This window comes from Scyliorhinus canicula, chromosome 15, assembly GCF_902713615.1.
Source record: "Scyliorhinus canicula chromosome 15, sScyCan1.1, whole genome shotgun sequence".
Classification (NCBI taxonomy): domain Eukaryota; kingdom Metazoa; phylum Chordata; class Chondrichthyes; order Carcharhiniformes; family Scyliorhinidae; genus Scyliorhinus; species Scyliorhinus canicula.
Genome location: NC_052160.1, coordinates 129,954,264 through 129,973,760, shown reverse-complemented (window position 1 = coordinate 129,973,760; position 19,497 = coordinate 129,954,264). Strand labels below are relative to the sequence as shown.

General features: G+C 42.6%; 1 protein-coding gene across 5 annotated transcripts in view; it reads right to left on the bottom strand.

Annotated features, from left to right (window-relative positions):
- LOC119978108 (suppressor of tumorigenicity 7 protein homolog) overlaps positions 1-19,497 on the bottom strand; it is a 150,675-nt gene that overhangs the window by 9,446 nt on the left and 121,732 nt on the right. For 2 of the 5 annotated variants that reach the window (XM_038819500.1, XM_038819503.1), the window contains 3 exons: positions 17,978-18,128; positions 12,397-12,489; positions 2,904-3,043 (listed from right to left, as the gene is read on the bottom strand). In XM_038819500.1, coding sequence (XP_038675428.1) covers positions 2,904-3,043; positions 12,397-12,489; positions 17,978-18,128 — 384 coding nt within the window. The remainder of the gene's footprint in view (positions 1-2,903; positions 3,044-12,396; positions 12,490-17,977; positions 18,129-19,497) is intronic. The other 3 variants (XR_005463389.1, XM_038819501.1, XM_038819502.1) reach the window with 3 other exon arrangements.

Sequence of the window (19,497 nt, the reverse complement as noted above, 5' to 3'; positions counted from 1 at the left end):
TTGCTGTGTACAGACTGGCTACCGTGTTCTTACAGTTAAACAGTAATCACAGTCCAAAGGTATTTCACTGACTTTGGGACTTCCTGAGGTTGTGAATGGCCCTATATAAATGCAAGTTGTCTTTCTTTCTTTCCTGCAACCATACCAATAGATAACGGAGTTATTATTGCAAATACTATCGTAGCTGAGTAGAGTCCTTTAATTCAGTCACAAGCCATAAGCAGTTTTTAAAAATTGAACTGCAATTGTGTCGCAGATGTAACTGAACATAAACGCGACAAGGTTCATCAATTGCCTGCCAGCTTATGAGAGACGTCAAGCTACTTTCGAATAAACACAGACTGCGTGACTTGTGCAACCATGCATATGTCAAAGAGAGTTATTTTCTAATGTGACCAACAGTTTTCAAATCCAGGAAGTTACATTAACTGTTTTTGTGGGGATAGTTAAGCAGCTGTAGCTGTTAGAATTGGCCCGGAGTTTTCAAGAGATCCATTTTGTATCAGATTTATACAGCCACCTCAGTGATTAAACGTTCAAGAAAAGAAAGTTGTGTATATAAACATTTCCAAAAGAACAGCTTAAACATTTAGATTTTAGTCTTCCCTTTCATGGAGTTACTGAGAAAAGTTTCCACTTCAATTATATTTAAGCATCAAATGCATGACTGTTAATTTTTATTTCCCTGTTCGTAGGACGGCACGGTGAGCACGGCTGCCTCACGGCGCTGAGGACCAGGGTTTGATCCCGGCCCCGGGTCACTGTCCGTGTGGTTTGCACTTTCTCCCAGCGTCTGCGTGGATCTCACCCCCACAACCCAAAGATGTGCAGGGTACGTGGATTCGCCACGCTAAATTGCCCTTAATTGGAATTTTATGCTAAATTGCCCTTAATTGGAATTTTAAAAAAATATTTCCCAGTTCATTTTTGGTTAAAACAATTCCCTTAATAGCTTTAGGATCAAACAAGGTCGGATATTATGAAGCTCTATCGTAGGGCAGCATGGTGGCACAGTAGTTAGCACTGTTGCCTCACGACACAGAGGACCCGGATTCGATCCTAACCCCGGGTCACTATCCGTGTGGAGTTTGCACAATCTCCCAGTATCTGTGTAGGTCTCACCCCCACAACCCAAAACGATGCGCAGGGTAGGTGAATTGGCCATACTAAATTGCCCCTTTATTGGAAAATAAATTAGGTACTCTAAACTTTTTAAAAATGAAGTTCTATCATGTAAAATAACATACGAAATAGATGCAGGAATCAGCTATGCAGCCCCTGATGCCCACTCTTCTATTCAATAGGATCATGGCTGTTATTAAAATAATAATCTTTATTATTGTCACAAGTAGGCTTACATTAAAACTGCAATGAAGTTACTGTGAAAATCCCCTAGCCGCCACACTCCGGCGCCTGTTCGGGTACACTGAGGGGGAATTCAAAATGTCCAATTCACCTAACAGCACGTCCTTCGGGACTTGTGGCAGGAAACCAACGCCGACACGAGGAGAACGTACAGACTCCGCACAGGCAGTGACCCAAGCCAGGAATCGAACACGAGACCCTGGCGCTGAAAGGCAACAGAGCTAACCACTGTGCTACCGAGCCGTCCCCGGAGGGTGATTTTCTACATCAACTCCACTTTCCCAACTGTTTCCCATATCCCTTCATTCCCTTAGTTGAGAAAAATAATCAACTGATCCCAGCCTTAAACGTATTCAATGACTGAGCACCCACAGCTCGCTGGGCTAGAGCATTTCAAAGATTCAGAAACCTCCAAGTGAAGAAACCTTTCATCATCGGAGTGCTAAATGGCCAACCACTTGTTCTGAGACTATGATTCGCTCGTACTCGACTCTCCAGCCAGAGAAACCACCTCTCAGCATAAATCTGAAGAGGTATTTCGTAGAAGCACAATTCCAGAAGCTAGAGAAAATAGTGGCAATTATTCTGTTCATCAACCTGGAGAGTGTGACTGACATATAGGGCTGGATTCTCCCGCCCCGCCCGCCGGAAGAACGCCACAGGCGAGACGTCGACAATGGAAAAATCTATTGACCTCGGGTGGGATTCCCTGGTCACCGGGCAAAAGTGGCCGGAGAATCTCGCCCACAGATCCAGGAGCAATGGTGTGAACATATTTTAGACTGGAGATGGATTTTCTGCTGCACCATAAATTAATGCAGAGCCAAGACAGGTGGATGGAGGAAACATACTGGTCAGCCATGATCTCACTGATTATTGGGAATAGGCTCGATGGGCTGAGTGACCTCCTCCTGATCCTACACTCCTAAGACCTAAAAACGTAAAAGCCTCCAGCTAAAATGTTAACCGATCTCCTCCTTTCAGATGCTGATGGAGCGAATGCGTGTTTCTTGATTCAGGTTTGCAGCATTCAGAGTTTTAATCAAATTCCTTGGGCTGGATTCTCTGATCCACGACCGGCTGAATTCCCGACGGCATTTGACACGTACGGTCTCACCCGTCGTGAAGTTAGCGTGGCAGCTGCGGACTCAGTCAGCCGCTATTTTTGCGGTCCGGGTTCGCAGTGAAGCACGGCGCGGTCACTGCAGGCCGCCGCCATGTGCATGCGCGGCCACGGACCCGGCAATGCTCCAGGGCGTATCGTCAGCTAGAGCTGGGAGCTCTACACTGTCTCCCTGCAGGCCCCCCACAACCCCCGGAGCAGGGAACCGGTGGTCGTTTTGCGCCAGTTTTCCTGCTGTAAAACACCACCGTTTTCACGCCGGCATCGGGACTTAGTCTCCCAAACAGAGAATCCAGCCCCAGCCTTTTACCTGCTTAAAGTTTCCAAGTTTTACTAACTCTGGTTACAGAACAGAGTATGTTCACCAGCAAGCTGTAAATCACAAGCGCCTGGAAATTTCACCGGCAATACTTACAGCCTTAGCAAAGACGCCCATGAGCTCCGGAAACTGGTGTGTGAGGAGTGCCAGCATCGCAGTGAATGAACATAGTCCAGCAGTGAACAGGATGAAGAACGGGAGCTCCTTCTTAGGATAAACGGAAACTTCGTGGAAAGCTAGAAGGGCAAATAACAAAGGATACTCCGTGTTAAAAATGCATTACAACCTGATGAATAATGCAAAGACTCTCATGATTTTAATTTAAGAAATCTTGTTCACATTACTGTCTGTTCCGAGTTGCCCTGGCGAAGCTTTGGGGTGGAAATTATATTTTTGGTGTCTCAGGGAATCAAGGGCTAATGGGAAGGGGCAAGAAAGTGGGGCTGACGCCCAAGATCAGCGATGATCATATTGAATGGCAGAGCAAGCTTGATGGGCTGTATGGTCAACTCCTGTTTCTACTTACTGTATTATTATGTGCCGCAGTTCTTGTGATGTTAGGTAGCAACATTGAAAAAAAAATACCCAACCCATTAAGCTACTCAAACTTGTTCCACCTTTCAATGAAATCTTGGCTGATCGGTGTCCTAACTCCAGAGCCCTGCCTTGGTTCAGTATCTTTTTACACCCTTTACCGAACAAAAATCTATCAATCGTAGATTTAAAATTATTATTAAAAAAAAAAAAATTTAGAGTACCCAATTATTTTTTCCAATTAAGGGGCAAATTAGAGTGGCCAATCTACCTATCCTGCACATCTTTGGGTTGTGGGGGTGAAACCCACGCAGATACGGGGAGAATGTGCAAACTCCACATGGACAGTGACCCAGGGCCGGGATTCGAACCCGGGTCCTCAGCGCCGTAGGCAGCAATGCTAACCACTGTGCCACCGTGCTGCCGCAGATTTAAAATTATTAACTGAAACCAACATCTGCTTCTATTTGGAGCAGAGAGCTCTGTATCTCTACCTCCATTTAGACAAGTGCTCCCCCCTTGAACAGCCTGGTTCTGTTTTTAAGGTGAAGTTCCATTGGCCTACCCTAATCATTTCTTCAAAAGTCCCAGAAAACTCAATCAAACCACTCCTTATTTTCTATATTCCCAGGAATATAATATGAATTTCTGTCTCTCTGTCTAATCGAACCCTTGGAGGTCCGGTAACAATCTGATGAGTCTGCGCTAAAGGCCAATTTATCTTTTCTAAGCTGCAGTACCCAGAACTGTACGCAGTGCTCTAGATGCGGCCTGAACGAGAGTTCAGTACAGCTGTAACCAAACTTTCTCCTTTGTACTCCAGCCCCTGAGTTATAAAGGTTAACATTCCATAAGGCTTTTTGATGATTTTCTGTGCCTGTTTATTATTAAGCGTACATGTACTTCTTTGAGCCCCCGTGCCTTTTGACCAAGAGCTGGTTAGTTTAATGGCTAACGATTTGCAAAACTGTTTCAGCAGGATACCTGGGGACACTCCATCACAGCCCAGTGGTGCAGTCTTACTGATTTTCTGTTTCCTTCAGTTGGGAAACTGAAGATGAACCTCCTATTATAGTAAAAACAAATAAGTACGATCTGATAGCCATTACAGAAACATGGCTGCAAAATTAGATTGGGAACTGAATATTGATGGGTACAGGACATTTAGAAAGGGCAGGATGCAGGACAAGATGGAGAAGTGCCACCGCTGATTAATGGTGGTGTGTTTGCATTAGAGAGGGATGACCTAAGTTCAGGAAACCAGGATAGAGAAGTGGTGTGGGTCAAGATGAAAAACGATAAAGGCAAAAAGTCGCTTGTGGGAGCGGTGTACAGGTCCCCGAATTGTAAGTACATAGTAGGACAGATTATAAAGGGAGAGAGGTAGAGATAATAGAAGCTTGTCAGAAAGGTACGGTGATATTCTTGGGAGATTTTAATCCACAAAAACACTGGAAACATCAGGTGGACAAAGGTAGCGTAAATGAGAGTTTTGTAGAATGTTTTTGGGATAGTTTCTTAAAGCAGTAAGTTCCGGAGCCAACAGAGAGCTTGCTATACTAGACCTAATACTGTGCAACAAGATAGGACTATTTGATAACCTCATAGTGAAGACACCTCTGGGTTACAGCAATCATAATTTGATTAAATTTTACATTCAGTTTGAAGGAGAGAAAAGTGGGTCCAAGACTAGTATTTTAAACATAATTAAGGGCAATTATGAGGGCATGAAAGTAGAACTAGCTAAAGTGAACTGGCAAATGAGGTGAAGGGATAGGTCACTAGAGATGCAGCGGCAGATATTTAAACGGATAATTCATAATACAGAGTAGCTACATTCCAACGAGAAAGAAAAATTCCACCATCCGTGTTTAACTAAAATAGCTAAAGACTAAACTTTCTTTTTTGGGGGGGTCCTGGCCCGCGATTGGGGCTCAACCGATCTGCGGGCGGGCCTGTGCCGTGGGGTCACTCCTTCCTTCCACACCGGCCCCTGTCGGGTTCCGCCATGGCCGGTGCGGAGAAGACACCCCCGTGCGCATGTGCCAGAAAGCGCCGGCCGGTTTGCGCATGCGCTAAACCATGCCAGCAGTTCTGCACATGCGTTAACTCGGGCAGTTCCTTTGGCGCCGGTTGGCACGGCGCCAACCTCTCCGGCGCCAGCCTAGCCCCCAGAACTGCAGAGGATTCTGCAACCTCCGGTTGGCCCGACGCCGGAGTGGTTCACGCCGTTCTTGGCGTCGGGCCAATTCACCGATTGCAGTGAATCCCGCCCCAGGAATGGGCAGGATGTCATGAGGAAATGGACAGGCGAGGCTTGAATCTCCTGGAATTTAGAAGAGTAAGAGGTGACTTGAATGAAAGATAAAAGATCCTGAGGGGTCATGACAGGGTGGATGTGGAGAGGATGTTTCCTCGTGTGGGACAATCTAGAACTAGAGATCAATGTTTAATACCCATTTAAGACACAGAAATTAAAATTATTTTCACTGAGAGAGTAGTGAGTCTATTGAACACCCTTCCTCAAAAGGCAGTGGAAGCAGAGACTTTGAATATTTTTAAGACCGAGGTGGTTGAATTCTTGGTAAGCAAGGGAGTGAAGAGTATCAGGGGTAGGTGGGAGGTTACAATTAGATCAGCCATTATCTTATTGAATAGCAAAGCAGGCTTGAGGGGCTGAGTGGACTACTCCTGCTCCTAACACGTACGTTCATATGACCCACCTTCCCACAACATAAAAACACACCACAAATGAGCCAGGAATTTGAACCAACATCATTCTGATTCATGTTGTTCATCACAAGAGCGCACTGGCTGTTACAATAAGAGCAGCGCTAACCTTTTAAAAACAATTGAATACCCAATTTATTTTTCCAATTAAGGGGCAATTTAGCGTGGCCAATCTTTGGGTTGTGGGGGTGAGACCCATGCAGATATGGGGAGAACGTGCAAACTCCGCAAAGCAGCGCTAATCTATATTGCAAATGTGTTTGTCCAAAATTGTTGCTATCCTTGCAAAAGCAACATTTTTTAAAAAACAGATCAAGTATACAGAATTCAGGACAAAAATCACTTCCTTTAGGTGAAGGTTTGTCCAATCTGGCAGACACAATGCTGGCCCCTCTGACCTCTCAGGTGAACGGTCAAACCAAGTCAGGGGGGAGGGGATTTCCTCTCCAATAACTGCTGTGGCTCACGAGGAAAATGAGAATCTAAATAGTGACCCTGCTTGACTGCAGTCATTACGTCAAAATTCTTGGAGCAAAGCATTTATTTTCGAGAGACCATAATTGGTCAAAGAAAGTGAAGGCAAAATGATTCCTGGTGTGGCTGCAGTTACATTCTAGTCTGGAGTGCTATCATATCAGAATCAGAATCTCGCCGTAGAGAACTCTCAATCAGTAACAAATTTGCTTACCTTTTTAATCAAGGTGGTTACACACCTGAAACCTTAACCTGCAGGTTTCTCTTTCTGACACTTATGAACAGATGCATTATTTCCAGCACTCTTTAGTTCTGGCTTCATTTTCCTTCCCTGCTTGCAAATATTTCTTAATAATCTCACACAATATTGCAAATTACTTTCAAATAGCTTTTCTTTCGCATTTTCTTTCCTTACTTTATGGCCCACTCCTGACGCTCCCCTTTTGTGGGCGGCGCAGTGGTTAGCACTGCTGCCTCACAGCACCAGGGACCCGGGTTTGGGTGACTGTATGTTCTTCCAGCGCCTGCGTGGGTTTCCTTCGGCTGTTCTGGTTTCCTCCCCACTGTCCAAAGATGTGCAGGTCAGGTGGGTTGGTCATGATCAATGCCTGGGGTTACGGGCATAGGGCGGGGAGTGGGCCAAGGTGAAGCACTCTTTCAGAGGCTCCGGAGAGACTTGATGTGCTGAATAGCCTCCTTCGGCACTGTTAAGGTTTCTCTGGATCCTATATTTAAGGGAAAGCTCGGAAATATCGAATTTAACTGCAGGATCTATTTTACATTCTTGGACCTCATTATCTGCCTGGCTGCAGACCAAAAAGAGACTGCTAGGCATGAATATCTGCTACTCCAGGTCATAAGACCAGGAGTGGGTTGGAGGAGAAATGGAGAGAGAGTGCATAGATAGGTATCTCGTGGGGCTCTGACTGTGGGGAGTGTGCAACAGACGTGCTTGGGGTGATGGAAGAAGTAGGCAATGCCAAGGCGAATGCTGCTGCTAGATCCAGATACTCTTGCCCCCCCCCCCCCACGGGTCTCCTGGATTGGCACAGCCTTGGAGGGCCGAAGGGCCTGTTCCTGTGCTGTACTTTTCTTTGTTGTTTATAACCCGCGTGCAGTCAATGAATTTAAAACAAAGCGATAATTATTTGACAGCTTCAAGAAAATATTTAAATAATTAAACCTGCCTCTGGAGAGCAGGTTAATCACCCGCCACCAACCCCAATAAAATCCAAAGATGGGCAGGTTAGGTTTCCCGTTTTTGAATTTGAAACCCATCCCACCATTCCTGAAGGTCAACGTCCAACCTCAATCGTTGAAGTGTATTTCTTTCTCTGCTTTGGTTCTTTGGCTTTCCTCAATTTTTCCATTCTTTTTGATACATTTCCAACCTCGGCATTGAGAATTGCAACTAATTGGTTGTCGCGCTTCGAAGCAAAAACAGTTCGAACTGTGTGTATTTTCTCAAATATGTAGAAACTGTAAGCCCCCCCTTGCCCCCAAAGCTACAGACTTTCATGCACCCGTAAGGATTTTTAGAAGATCTATCCAAAAGTGATCACTTGCCAAGGTTTGTGGTAGGCTGCTACTTATATAAATTAAAGGTAACTACTAGCTGTTTCCTACATTCTAGTAGTGACTATGCTTCAAAAGTACATTGATTGCAAAGCACTTTGGGGTATCCTGAAGTTGTGAAAAGCATTATAGAAATACACGTTTTTTCTTTCTAATATTTCAAAATCTGGTATGCTGGTAACAAGTCTCATAGAGCTCAATGTTGTACTGAGACACAGAAATGCTAAACTCCCAATGCTAATCATTTTGTATCAATTATTGCCAATTTCAGAAAGGCACAAACAGGTTATAAGATTGGACAGATAGGTGCTTAGGTGTAATTTCACACGCAAAGTGAAACAGTTTTGGGGGAGGGAATGAGAGAAAGAAAACACACTAAAAGTAAAACTTTTTTTTTAAAAAGAGGCAGATTTTGTTGTGGAGATGAGATACACAATTTGGTTTTTTTTAAATGAGGGGAGCTGATGAGGCTTTTAAAAAAATAAAATCACAAAGTACGCCTGAAATAATAGCAAAATACTGCTGATGCTGTAAATCAGAAATAAAAACAGAAAATGCTGGGAAAACTCATCAGGTCTGGTAACATCTGTGGTGAGAGAAGCAGAGTTAACGTTTGGAGTCCGTATGTCTTCTTCAGAAGAAGAGTCAGACAGACTCTTGTTAATGTTTTAATAATCTACAGTCCTCCGCTCTACCAGCTGAGCTATCGAAGGAGATGGCGACTCTTGTTAATGTTAACTCTGTTTCTCTCTCCACAGATGCTGTCAGACCAGCTGAGTTTTTCCAGCATTTCCTGTTCTTATTTTATATAAGGTAAGCCTGGTTTTGTTAACAGTTGCCAAAGTAAAGATGAAAGACTTCTGGGCAGATATTCATTGCAGCAAGGAAAATGAAAAGGCGATCTCTTGGAGATGTTCAGAAATTGAGGGTGTTGATCAGGTAATTTGAGAACATTTCACTCCTCGGTTTGTCAGTAATCACAAAGTTACGGTAATCAGCAAAATACAGTTTTGCAGATTTTGTTTAATATAGTTTATTTGGACACTGAATATAGACTTGACCAGAATAATAGTGGAAACAGAAATGGATTAATTATAAAGAGTGTACAGCGCAGGAAGAGATCCCTCCCAACCCTATTTCAACTCAACCTATAAGAGTTATCATTATGTTCATTTCTTGCTCATGTACTATGGAGAATTCCATTAAATGCATCGCTGCTTATTAGCCTCAACAATTCCATATATTCTCACTATTCTCTGGGTCAAATTCTCTTGGATTCTTTGTTGCATGTTTTACGGGACAATTTTATATTTATGACCTCTAGTTATGATTTTTCCCTCAAGTGAAAAGATCTTCTCTCTGCCAACCCTATCAAACACGTTTCTAATTTCAGGTCACCTCCAAGACTTCATTTTTCCCAGCCTGTTTAGTCTTCTTTGATAGCATTTGGAAAAATTTCAATGGGTTGAGGAGGCAGCCCAATGAGCAGGCCAGAGTTTCATTCTGTGATGTAAAATTCTATCATGCTAAGGAATTGGGAGAATGTGGGAAAAAGGGATGGGGGAAACATGGAGAGAAGGGATTGGGGGAATATAGAGAGAAGGGTTGAGGGAGAATATGGGAAAAAGGGATGGGGGAATATGAAGAGAAGGGATTGGGAGGAATATAGAGAGAAGGGTTGAGGGAATATAGAAAGAAGGGATTGGGAGCGTATGGAGAGAAGGGACTGGGGGAATATGGAGAGACGGGATTGGTGTTCAGATTGAGCAAGAAGGGACAGAATGTTTCACCTAATGACCTCTTTCCCTCCATTCTAATGAACAGTTGCACACTTGAAATACTAACTTTCATTTTTCCTTTCAGTTCTTATAAATGCTGGTCGTAAAATGGAAATAATAGATGAAGCAATCAACATTATAATTCCAACTTCCAAACTAGCCGATGGCTAGTTTGGAAGATCAGTGGCACAGCTCCCAGGGTTGTCTTTTTTAAAGAAAGCCGGTAGCTGGCGGCTGCTTTAACCTCTGTCATGCTTCCAACTTTCTTTACTCAAGAGTAGTCAAGACATGGAACTCACTACCATATGGAATAGTTGGAGCAAATCATTTAGATGGGTTCAAAGCCAAGGTCAGCAAGTACGTGAGGGAGAAAGGGATAGAATGTTATGCTGCCAGGGTAAAATGACGTACGGTGGGAGAAGGCTCGTGTGGAACATAAACATTGGCACAAACCAGTTGAGCTGAATGCCCTTTTACATGCTGTAAATTATATACAATTCTATGTTACCTGACGGAGCTGTGTTTGGCTGAAATGACAGAAGTTGGGAGGCATTGTTCCTTTATGGTGCAAATTAAACTATAAAGAGCAGGGACTATTCTTTCTCTATTCAAATGCAGGAATCAGTCCCTGGGGGTATTCCGCCTGAGCAATGAGATCATCTTAATTGAGTGACCATTTGACCCAATGTCTCAGGTAGGAATTTACCTCCTCCCAAAGCATCATCTGCTTGGAACCAGGAAACCACAAACCCATGATCCACTTCTGTAGGTGCCTATGAAGAAAGGTCATCCGCAGACACTCCAAATCCTTCAACAAGACACAACCTTCCAATCACAACATAGGACAACAAGAGCTGCACAACTGCTAACAGCACACAAGTAAAATCAAATAGAAACCTTGTATGCTGAGCTGGAGACTTTCACAAATTCTGTAAAAAAAAAAAAAATTTAGAGTACCCAAATCATTTTTCCAATTAAGGGGCAATTTAGCGTGGCCAATCCACCCACCGTGCACGTCTTTGGGTTGTGGGGGGAAACCCACGCAAACACGGGGAGAATGTGCAAAGACTTTCACAAATTCAACGCATTGTGAATACCAAGAGAGCCCTGGTCTTTGTTGGAATCTGTATCTGTGCCCTGAAGCAATTCCTTTCCAAATTGAAGCAGAGTACCAGGTTCCTGTACTGATAAGGTACAGATTCTAAGCTTCATAATAATACATAAGCCATTAAAATAACTTAAAGTATTATGACAGGCACCTGAATCCTACCTTACCCGTTGACTGATTAAAATTATCACTTAGCTTAACTGAGTGTAATTTTACATTTATTTACTCAACAGTAAAACTATGAACCCTTTTACCCTGCAGTATGTCAGGAATTTTCAATGGGAATTCTCTGCACATTTTTGACCTAATTATAAGCTCAAAAGCTAAACCTGCAAATGAAAACTGGATGTATTTTTTGTCATTTTCTTCAGAACGTTATGAACTCTTACTACCAATTTTCTTTTTCTTTTAATCAAAACAATTTCACGTTTCTATAATGTTTCTCATGTATGGCATTACGAAGTTGTAGAGTGGGGGAGGGTGGGGGTGAGGAAGCAGAAAGGTTAGGGTGAAATCTCAAAAGCATAGCCGGTGAAGACTTTCAAAAGCAGGGACGGAGATCGCAAGATGGGAGTGAGTTAAGGATAAAATTCCAAAGTATAGAGATGCGATATTTATAAGAGGGACAGGTAGTGGAGAAGGCAAGGAGCTGGTCTACACAAACGAGGGCGAGTACCTGCAGGAATCTGGGGTGGAACTCTTGGAGAGAAAGAACTTTCATTTATATAGTTCTATTCACATCTGCAGGACGCCCTGATGCGCCGTATAGGCAAATATTTACTACTGAAGAGTAGTCGTCAATGTTGGGTAAGCAAGTGTCGCAAGGTTCCACAAATAGCAATGACATGAATGACCAGTTCATCTATATTTAATTTTTGGTGCCAATTTAAATGTTGTACAGGACAATGGGAAACTACACTGCTATTTTTTGAATAGCTCTTTCTTTTCTGGTCCACCTTGAAAGGCAGACACTCAGTTTTATGTCCCATTTGAAAGTTGGCACCTTTGACCGTGCAGTAGTCCCTCGATGGGAGTCAACCTGGATTACATCCACATTCTGCAGAGAAGGGCAATGGAGGAGGAGGAGAATGTGGGACATTGCATAGATGAGAACAGAGGTTGCAGCATTTGGAGGAGTTGTAGCTCGCAGAGGATGGATGTGGCTGGGGAGCATTTGATAAGTTAAAACTTGGGATCAAAAAAGCATGGATCAGGTTTCAGCAGCACTGAGGAAGAGGTAGGGAGAGGTGGAGCAGGAACATAATGCATTCTACTAATTTATTAAAACATGACAGTAACTTTTAAAAAAACTTTATGTAAGGTCTCATTTAATGGAAGAGAAAAGCCACATTCTTTATCAAGGAATAAAAGGTTGGATCATGAAACGTACATGGCAGTAACTCTCGGTCTGCTGTTTCAGTGCAGCTGGGATATGGATAGAAAAGATGACCTTTCTCCAAGGGATATGGGATCATTCGAAAAGCTGAAAGTAGAACAGTAACACAGATAAGATACACAACATTCACTGTAATAAACCACAGATGTTCCAGCAATGCAGCAGTCTCCAGAGTGAATGCTTTTCTCCTTGTGAGATCCTGGGTATTAGCAATTATAGTAAAATAAATGGTTCTAGCTATAAATGACTGACCCTCAGACAAGGTAAGCTTGATATGTGCCACGTGTGTCTAAGAGTACAGTCTACATAACCTGATGAAATATGGAGCTAATCACAACCGCAAAATCAGTTATTGTGCATATTAATTATCTTATCATTCTTCAAATTGTCTTGCACTGCTGTGCAGTACTTATGTTTCAACGTAATCCAATTTCCTGTGCTCAATATCGAGGGTGCCCAAAGCTCGGCCTGCATTCTTCACTTCATGTTTTCTAGCAGCCCATCTAATAACTGGTTCAAGATAGGCCCATGTGCAGAGAGCGCAAAAAGAAAGGTGACAAATCAGTCAGGCAGTGATGCCAGTTCTTGCAGCAAGAAAACAAAGGGCCCACATGCGTATCTCCCTCCAGTCACAGCCAGCCTCCAACATTTATGGGACTCTAAGTCCCAGAGGAACAGACCTGAAGCAAAGGAGGAGAGTGAAAGAGAACTGGAGAAGACACCCATAATTTAATAACGATGGAGAGCGTACACAACCATAGGTATACAAAGCCACAAAGGTACTGTGTTGCATCAGGCAAAAATACAAAACTGTACAGCTGAAATGAGAAAGAAATGTAACATTCAATTCCCCAATTTCATGACATTTGATCAGTCGCAGCCCGTTCCTAAATTATGGCACACAGATCTGGCTCACTTTAAAATTGTGCATTGTTTCCACATTATGTATTTTGGGAGAAATTGTAGCTTCAACCCAACGTTGGCTTTTACACCCCAAGCATCCCATGATGGAGGCACCAACACACTTTACCAGACAGCAAGATGAGGGTTCACTTGTTCATTTCCTCCCTAGCCCTGTGCAACTGCTGGACAACCTCACCCAAAATTGAAATGCATGTTCAGATGGAGCAAAGAAAGGATCATTATGAGTCAGCGAACTCATATACAGGGAGTCAACTAATTCAGACAGGCCAAGATGGATAAGTAGACAGGGGGAAGCCAGTGTGTTGGCAGTAACATCATCGGCAAATGCTCTCAAAGTCAGATTTCCACATCTCGCACAAACGTAATTCACATACAAAGAACTACAATGCCCACATGACAATTACTGCACTTCTCAACCAGCCTATTATTTTTGCACACAGCAAAATTCCACAGTATGCTTTTTGGGTGACATTGGTTGCTTGAGCGAAGGAAGATAGCAATAGCAGGAGAACTACTGTTCTTCTTCTTCTTAAATGATGGTATGGTTGCATTACCATCCACCTCAAGTACAAGTAATGACAGCACCAACCAAATTAAGTTCCATCAGGCAGATGTTAACCCGAGCTGTTCTTGTCTGATAATGCTGGAGGCACCACAAATAGGAAACGCACATCATTCCCTAGCACTAATACTCTCATTTAATAAATTAAAAAGTTCACCAATTAATGGACACAAACTGTGCAAAATCTACATAAACGTCCCTTTTGGTTGCCTTTTGTGTTAGCTTAAGCAGTTCTGCATCTAGATGCAATTAACAACAACTTTCAAACATGCAATCTCTATCAGTTAGGACAAGGGTAACCGATGCATGGGAACACCTCCACCTGCAAGTTTCCCTCCAAGTCACACAGTCTTGACTGGAACTTTGTGGCCATTCCAAAATCCTGAAACCCCCTTTCCAAAACCACTGTGGGTGAACCTGTGGAGGTTCAGTCATTGAGTATGCTCAAAGCAGAGATCGAAGGTTTCTAGATACCAATGACATCAAGGGATACAAGGATAGTGCGGGAAGATGGCGTTGAGGTAGAAGAGCTGCCATGATCTAATTAAGTGGCAGCACAGGCTTGAGAGGCCGAATGGCCTCCTCCTGCTCATGTGTTCCTATATGGACTGTAACGGTTCAAGAAGGCTGTTCATTCACCACTTGCTCAAAGTCAATTAGGGATGATCAATAGAGGCTGGCCTTGCCAGTAATGCTCGTACCCCAAGAATGATTGTTCTTTAGCACAGAAAAATATCCCGAGGTACTTTACGGGACATTACACTAAAGAAAACATTAAGTACGATGGAATTTCAGCAGCCTCTTAAAAGAGAAGAATGGGGTTGAGGAAGATGGTTCCAGACTATTAATGTTTGTAGGCTGAAAGCCCTGTTGACAATGGTGAAGTGATGCGAAAGAGCAATGTACAAGAAGTTGAAGTCAGAGTGCTCAAAAAGGGGCTGGAGAAGGTTACAGAGACAGCAAAGGAAAAACCATAGAGGAATTTAAAAACAAGGATAGAATCTTGAGGCACTCGGGCAAGAGGAGCCATTCTTTGCAGCAGGCAAGGTGGGAACGGCGCAGGTATGACAGCCATCTTTGCGATGGGTAAATTCAGTAGTGCGCATGCACCACCTCCATGTTTATTGGGGGCAAAGTTCTTTAATCTTTTCCATGACAGAATAGGAATGACTTGTCCATCAAACTGCTTCGCGCTTTGAGTCACCATGTCTTATTGATGAGGCAGAGCAACGATACATGTCCAAGTCAGTGACTATAATTTGTGTTTATATTGTACCTTTCACATAAAATATTGGACACAAATCAAAATGAAAGGTCTTTTCAGCCAAAATATTTCCTTTTTCTTTCAGATACTGACTGATTGTATTTTCAATAACCTCTTTTCTCTGCACATCTACCATTTAGAGTCGAATTTACAACTGGTTTTGACTGGACAGGTGAAGTTTAATGTGGGAATCAACTGAAATGTGCTCTAATTATAAGGTAACTGAAGAAATGGTTTGATTTTCCAAGTCTCAGTATCCCAAGCAGAACAAAAAAATGCACCGACCTTACAATGCAACCACCAAGACTTAAGGAAACACAGTTAATTTGAGCGAGTATTTAGTAGTTTCTCATAATAGAGGGACTTCAAATAGTCATGTTATAGACCAATAAGAATGTAAAAATATACTCTTCTAATTTTTGCAGTGGACATAACTATATTTCAATCAATTCATGTGTATATACCAAAACAGCAGCTAATGCACATCGGACAGAATGAATCTGTTAGCACATACTAAACAGCTCCCAATAAACTTAATCCGTTCCAAAGAAATCCCTCAAGCTTTTACAGCCTCTGATTACCAGTCATTAAGATTGAGAAGAAACGGCAATGAAATTTACATTCTTAAAAAAAAGCTAACATCGAAGACACAATTACCCACCCTCTCCTCACCCTGCCAGCTGAAACTACCTTTAATCAAATTTCTGAGGCCCATGTTTATAGTGCCCTTGGGCTTTGTGTACAGGAAGGAAACAAAAGTGTGTTTATATGAAGAAGAGTGTGGTAGAAGAATGTTTAGGTGCTGATGGGAGTGAATGAGCAATGGGGGTTTGTGATGATTTATTTACCCAAAAAAAGAGGTGGAGAGTTGAGTGATTGGTGAAAGATTGTGGAAAAACAGCTCTTAGGCAGTGTATCGTCACAGCTCTCCCCGACCCCACAGAGGCCACTAATATTATAGTTTAAAATAGATTCATCAATATTGCATAAAGCCCGATTTTGTTCGAATTTACTTCCTTCGGATTACATAATGGCCTGTAACTTCCTGGGGGGCAGGCAATCTCCGGTTGTTTGCCACTCTCTGTGTACTTACCCATGCTGGGATTCCAAAGCCTCCGTCTCACCCAACCTTTCTCAGTCAGGCTGGGTGATGCAGGAGCGGCGATGTATCCCCTGGCTACTGGGGTGCAGAGAGGTAAGAAACGCCCTCTTTTTATGGCAATAGCTGCCATAAAGGCGTGTTGAAAGAGACAATTAAAAAGACAATGGGAGACGGGGATGGGTGGGGGTGTTCAATCTGGTAAGAGAGGAGGGGTTGGGGTTCTGGTCAGGGCGAGGATGGTTCCCCTGGGGGTTTGTGTGTGTGTGTGTGTGTGTGTGTGTGTGTGTGTGTGTGGCGGGGGAGGTGCTGTCCAATGTGAGGCTCGGTCTGGATTTTCTTAATAGTTACTCTGCAGTTAGAAGTATTTTTATCCTCTAACTCTTTCAGAGTAACTATCTGGGCAAAACTGACAGAACCATCCAAAGTTACCGATTTAAATCGTTTTAGTGGATGGTTCCCAGCCCAGCGCAATTGTCCAGAGGAAGTTAGCGCTTCTGGGTAATTGCCAGGTAAACCAATACACGAGAAACTCTTAGAGGGATTCCCCAGCGCATCGTTGGGGTCACAAGTCAAGAAATCATGCTTAATGAGGTCTGATTTCATCCCAGTATAACATGCTATTCAAAGAAAAACAGGGGTGTTCTCTCCGGTGTCCTATCCAATATTTATCCTACAATCAACATCAGTAAAACTGCTCACCTCCTCATTAGTGTTAGTTGGACCTTGCGATGTGCAAATTAGCCAAAGTGTTTCACTACATTGCCACAGTTCAAAATTACTTATTTTTCTATAAAATGTGTTGCGACCTCCTCAGTGTGATGTGAAATCGTGATTTTTGAATTATTAGTCCAATCACTAATGCAGTAACATAACTACTACCCATACTTCCATCCTCATTACCAATAGGACTTATCACCAATAAAGTGTGAGAGGCATTGAACAAGGGTGCATATATTCCTCACCCAGCCAACCTCCCCTTCCCTGCAATGCCAAGCAAAGCCTTATCTGGAAATTATGCATATTTCCCCCTGATATCTGAGGTGTTCAAATGGCAGGCTTTGGGATCATCAAATATCTCTTTATGCACATGATGTTCACCTGCACCTATTTTAATCAGCTTCTGTCCTTGATCTTCCCCAGTGCATTCTGCAGTTTGGTCACATCGCTGGCTAACAATAGCCTAGTGGTTATTCTACTGGACATAGAGCCGAGAGATTGTGAATGGAAAGCAGGATTAATGTTGATAACGTTTGACGTGGAGCTATTACTGGTATCAGTATAATGGGTCGAACATCCCCATAGTACAGAGTCTATGTTGGCCGTATCCACATTTTTGGTTCCTAGCTCAAAGATAACATGTACAAGTCCACAGATAAATTGAAACCTTGTAAAATATTGCCGTTAAAATACAAACAACCAGCAAGGTTGGTATGAGAAGTAAGACACTGCTCATTATGTTTTTTTAAACTAAATAAAGGTCTCAAAAGCCTTGATCAAGATTATTCCCCTCGACAAATCTCCCAATAAAGAATCACATGCTAGAAAATAATCACATCAGACAGAAGTTTAAAACTCAGGGAAACCCTTCACATTCCAGTTAATCTTCATTACAAAAACAGCATGAGTCTTGGAGTGTTCAGAACATCCAATTAAATAAGATCACTTGAAAATCGCTTTGAATTAGGTTAGTGAGCTTTGACACGAACAGCAAAAGGATACTTACTGCCTTCCCACGTACAGTGCAATAGGTTAAGGGCCCCCTCTACTCTCTTCCAGTGTTGAAGGTGAAAGAAAGCATATGCTATTGCTTCACTGTCTCCCCGCTTCAGAATGTGTTCTGGAGGCAAAATTAAACTTTTCATTTCTAGTAAATACTGAGGGGGAAAAAATGGGAAAAGATACAAAAAACCGATTAGTTGTTTAAAAAAAAATCAAAAACAGTAAACATCAAAGTGTAACCATCTTTACAGGGAACAGGAGGGATTATTTTTACAACGGGTGGCATCAAGAAGCATTGCTTCAGAATTTTTTGCTAATTTCTTAAACAGTGTGTAATTCCCCCAGCTCCACACAAACTGGAAAATTGTGTAGTTTTGATATCATCTGAACTTTACTTCAGTAAGGAACTAATGTATTTAGTTGTGAAACATTCTTATTCCTTCCCCCTCTCCCATTTATGAACCTCTGACTCTTTCCCACTCTCTCCTTCCATTAATGAACCATTCCTATTCCTCCTCCTCTTCCATTCTTCAAACGTTCCCACTCCTTCTCTCTTGCCTGTTCCTGGCAAGGGACGGATTTTGCAGAGGAACTGATAATTCCTAACTCTGTCCTCCTGAAACAACGGAGCACACCAGCAATATGAAGAGATGCACAACTCTGTCAACTTGATTCTTGCTGCACAATCACCAAGCAGCAAGTTTGATCTTCGCAGATTTTTGTTGTCCATACTTGCGATTACAAGTTGTAGTACTTCACTTTAGAAAGTTGGGAGACCCAAATTTGACAAATCCTATAACTTTTGCAAACAAGTCAAAAAATCTAAACCAACATATGGCCAATGATTCCAATTCCCATCTGCCAGTTGAACAGATTCTTAGAAACAACTCTGAAAATCCAAGAGATTTGTAAATGTGTGATCAATTTCCAGATTAAAGCGTAAACTTCAAGGCTCATGAGCTTTACAAATTATCTGCATGTGGGAATGTAAAGTTTCAGGAGTGCAGAGAGCAATTTACAGTATGGCACAATGTTTTAAAAATAACACACAAACTGCATTTACTGTAGCACTTCTTACTAGCACCAGACACCTCAGTGCTTTGCAGACAATTAACTACTTCTGAAGCGCAGTCACCGCAGTAATTTTGGAAACACAGCAGCCAACTTGCACACAGCAAAGCTCCCACAAACAGATTTGTGATAATGACCAAATCATCGGTTTTTGTGATGTTAATTGAGGAGTAAATATTGGTCAGGACAAGCAGGAGAGAACTGAAACAGTGCCATGGGATCTGGTTCATCCACCACAGCAACAGTTTTAAAGTCTTACCTGAAAGACAGTGCTGCCCTCGCTCAGTACCGTAGAGTGGGACTTGAACCCAAAGCCTTGTGCCTCAAAGGCGAGAGTGCTACTACCTAGCCAACCACTGATACTATTTGTATACATACAAGGACAGTGCTTTAAATTACATTAATACATTTTAATTTTTTGCAGATAAAAGCACTGATCCAACCCCTCCCTCA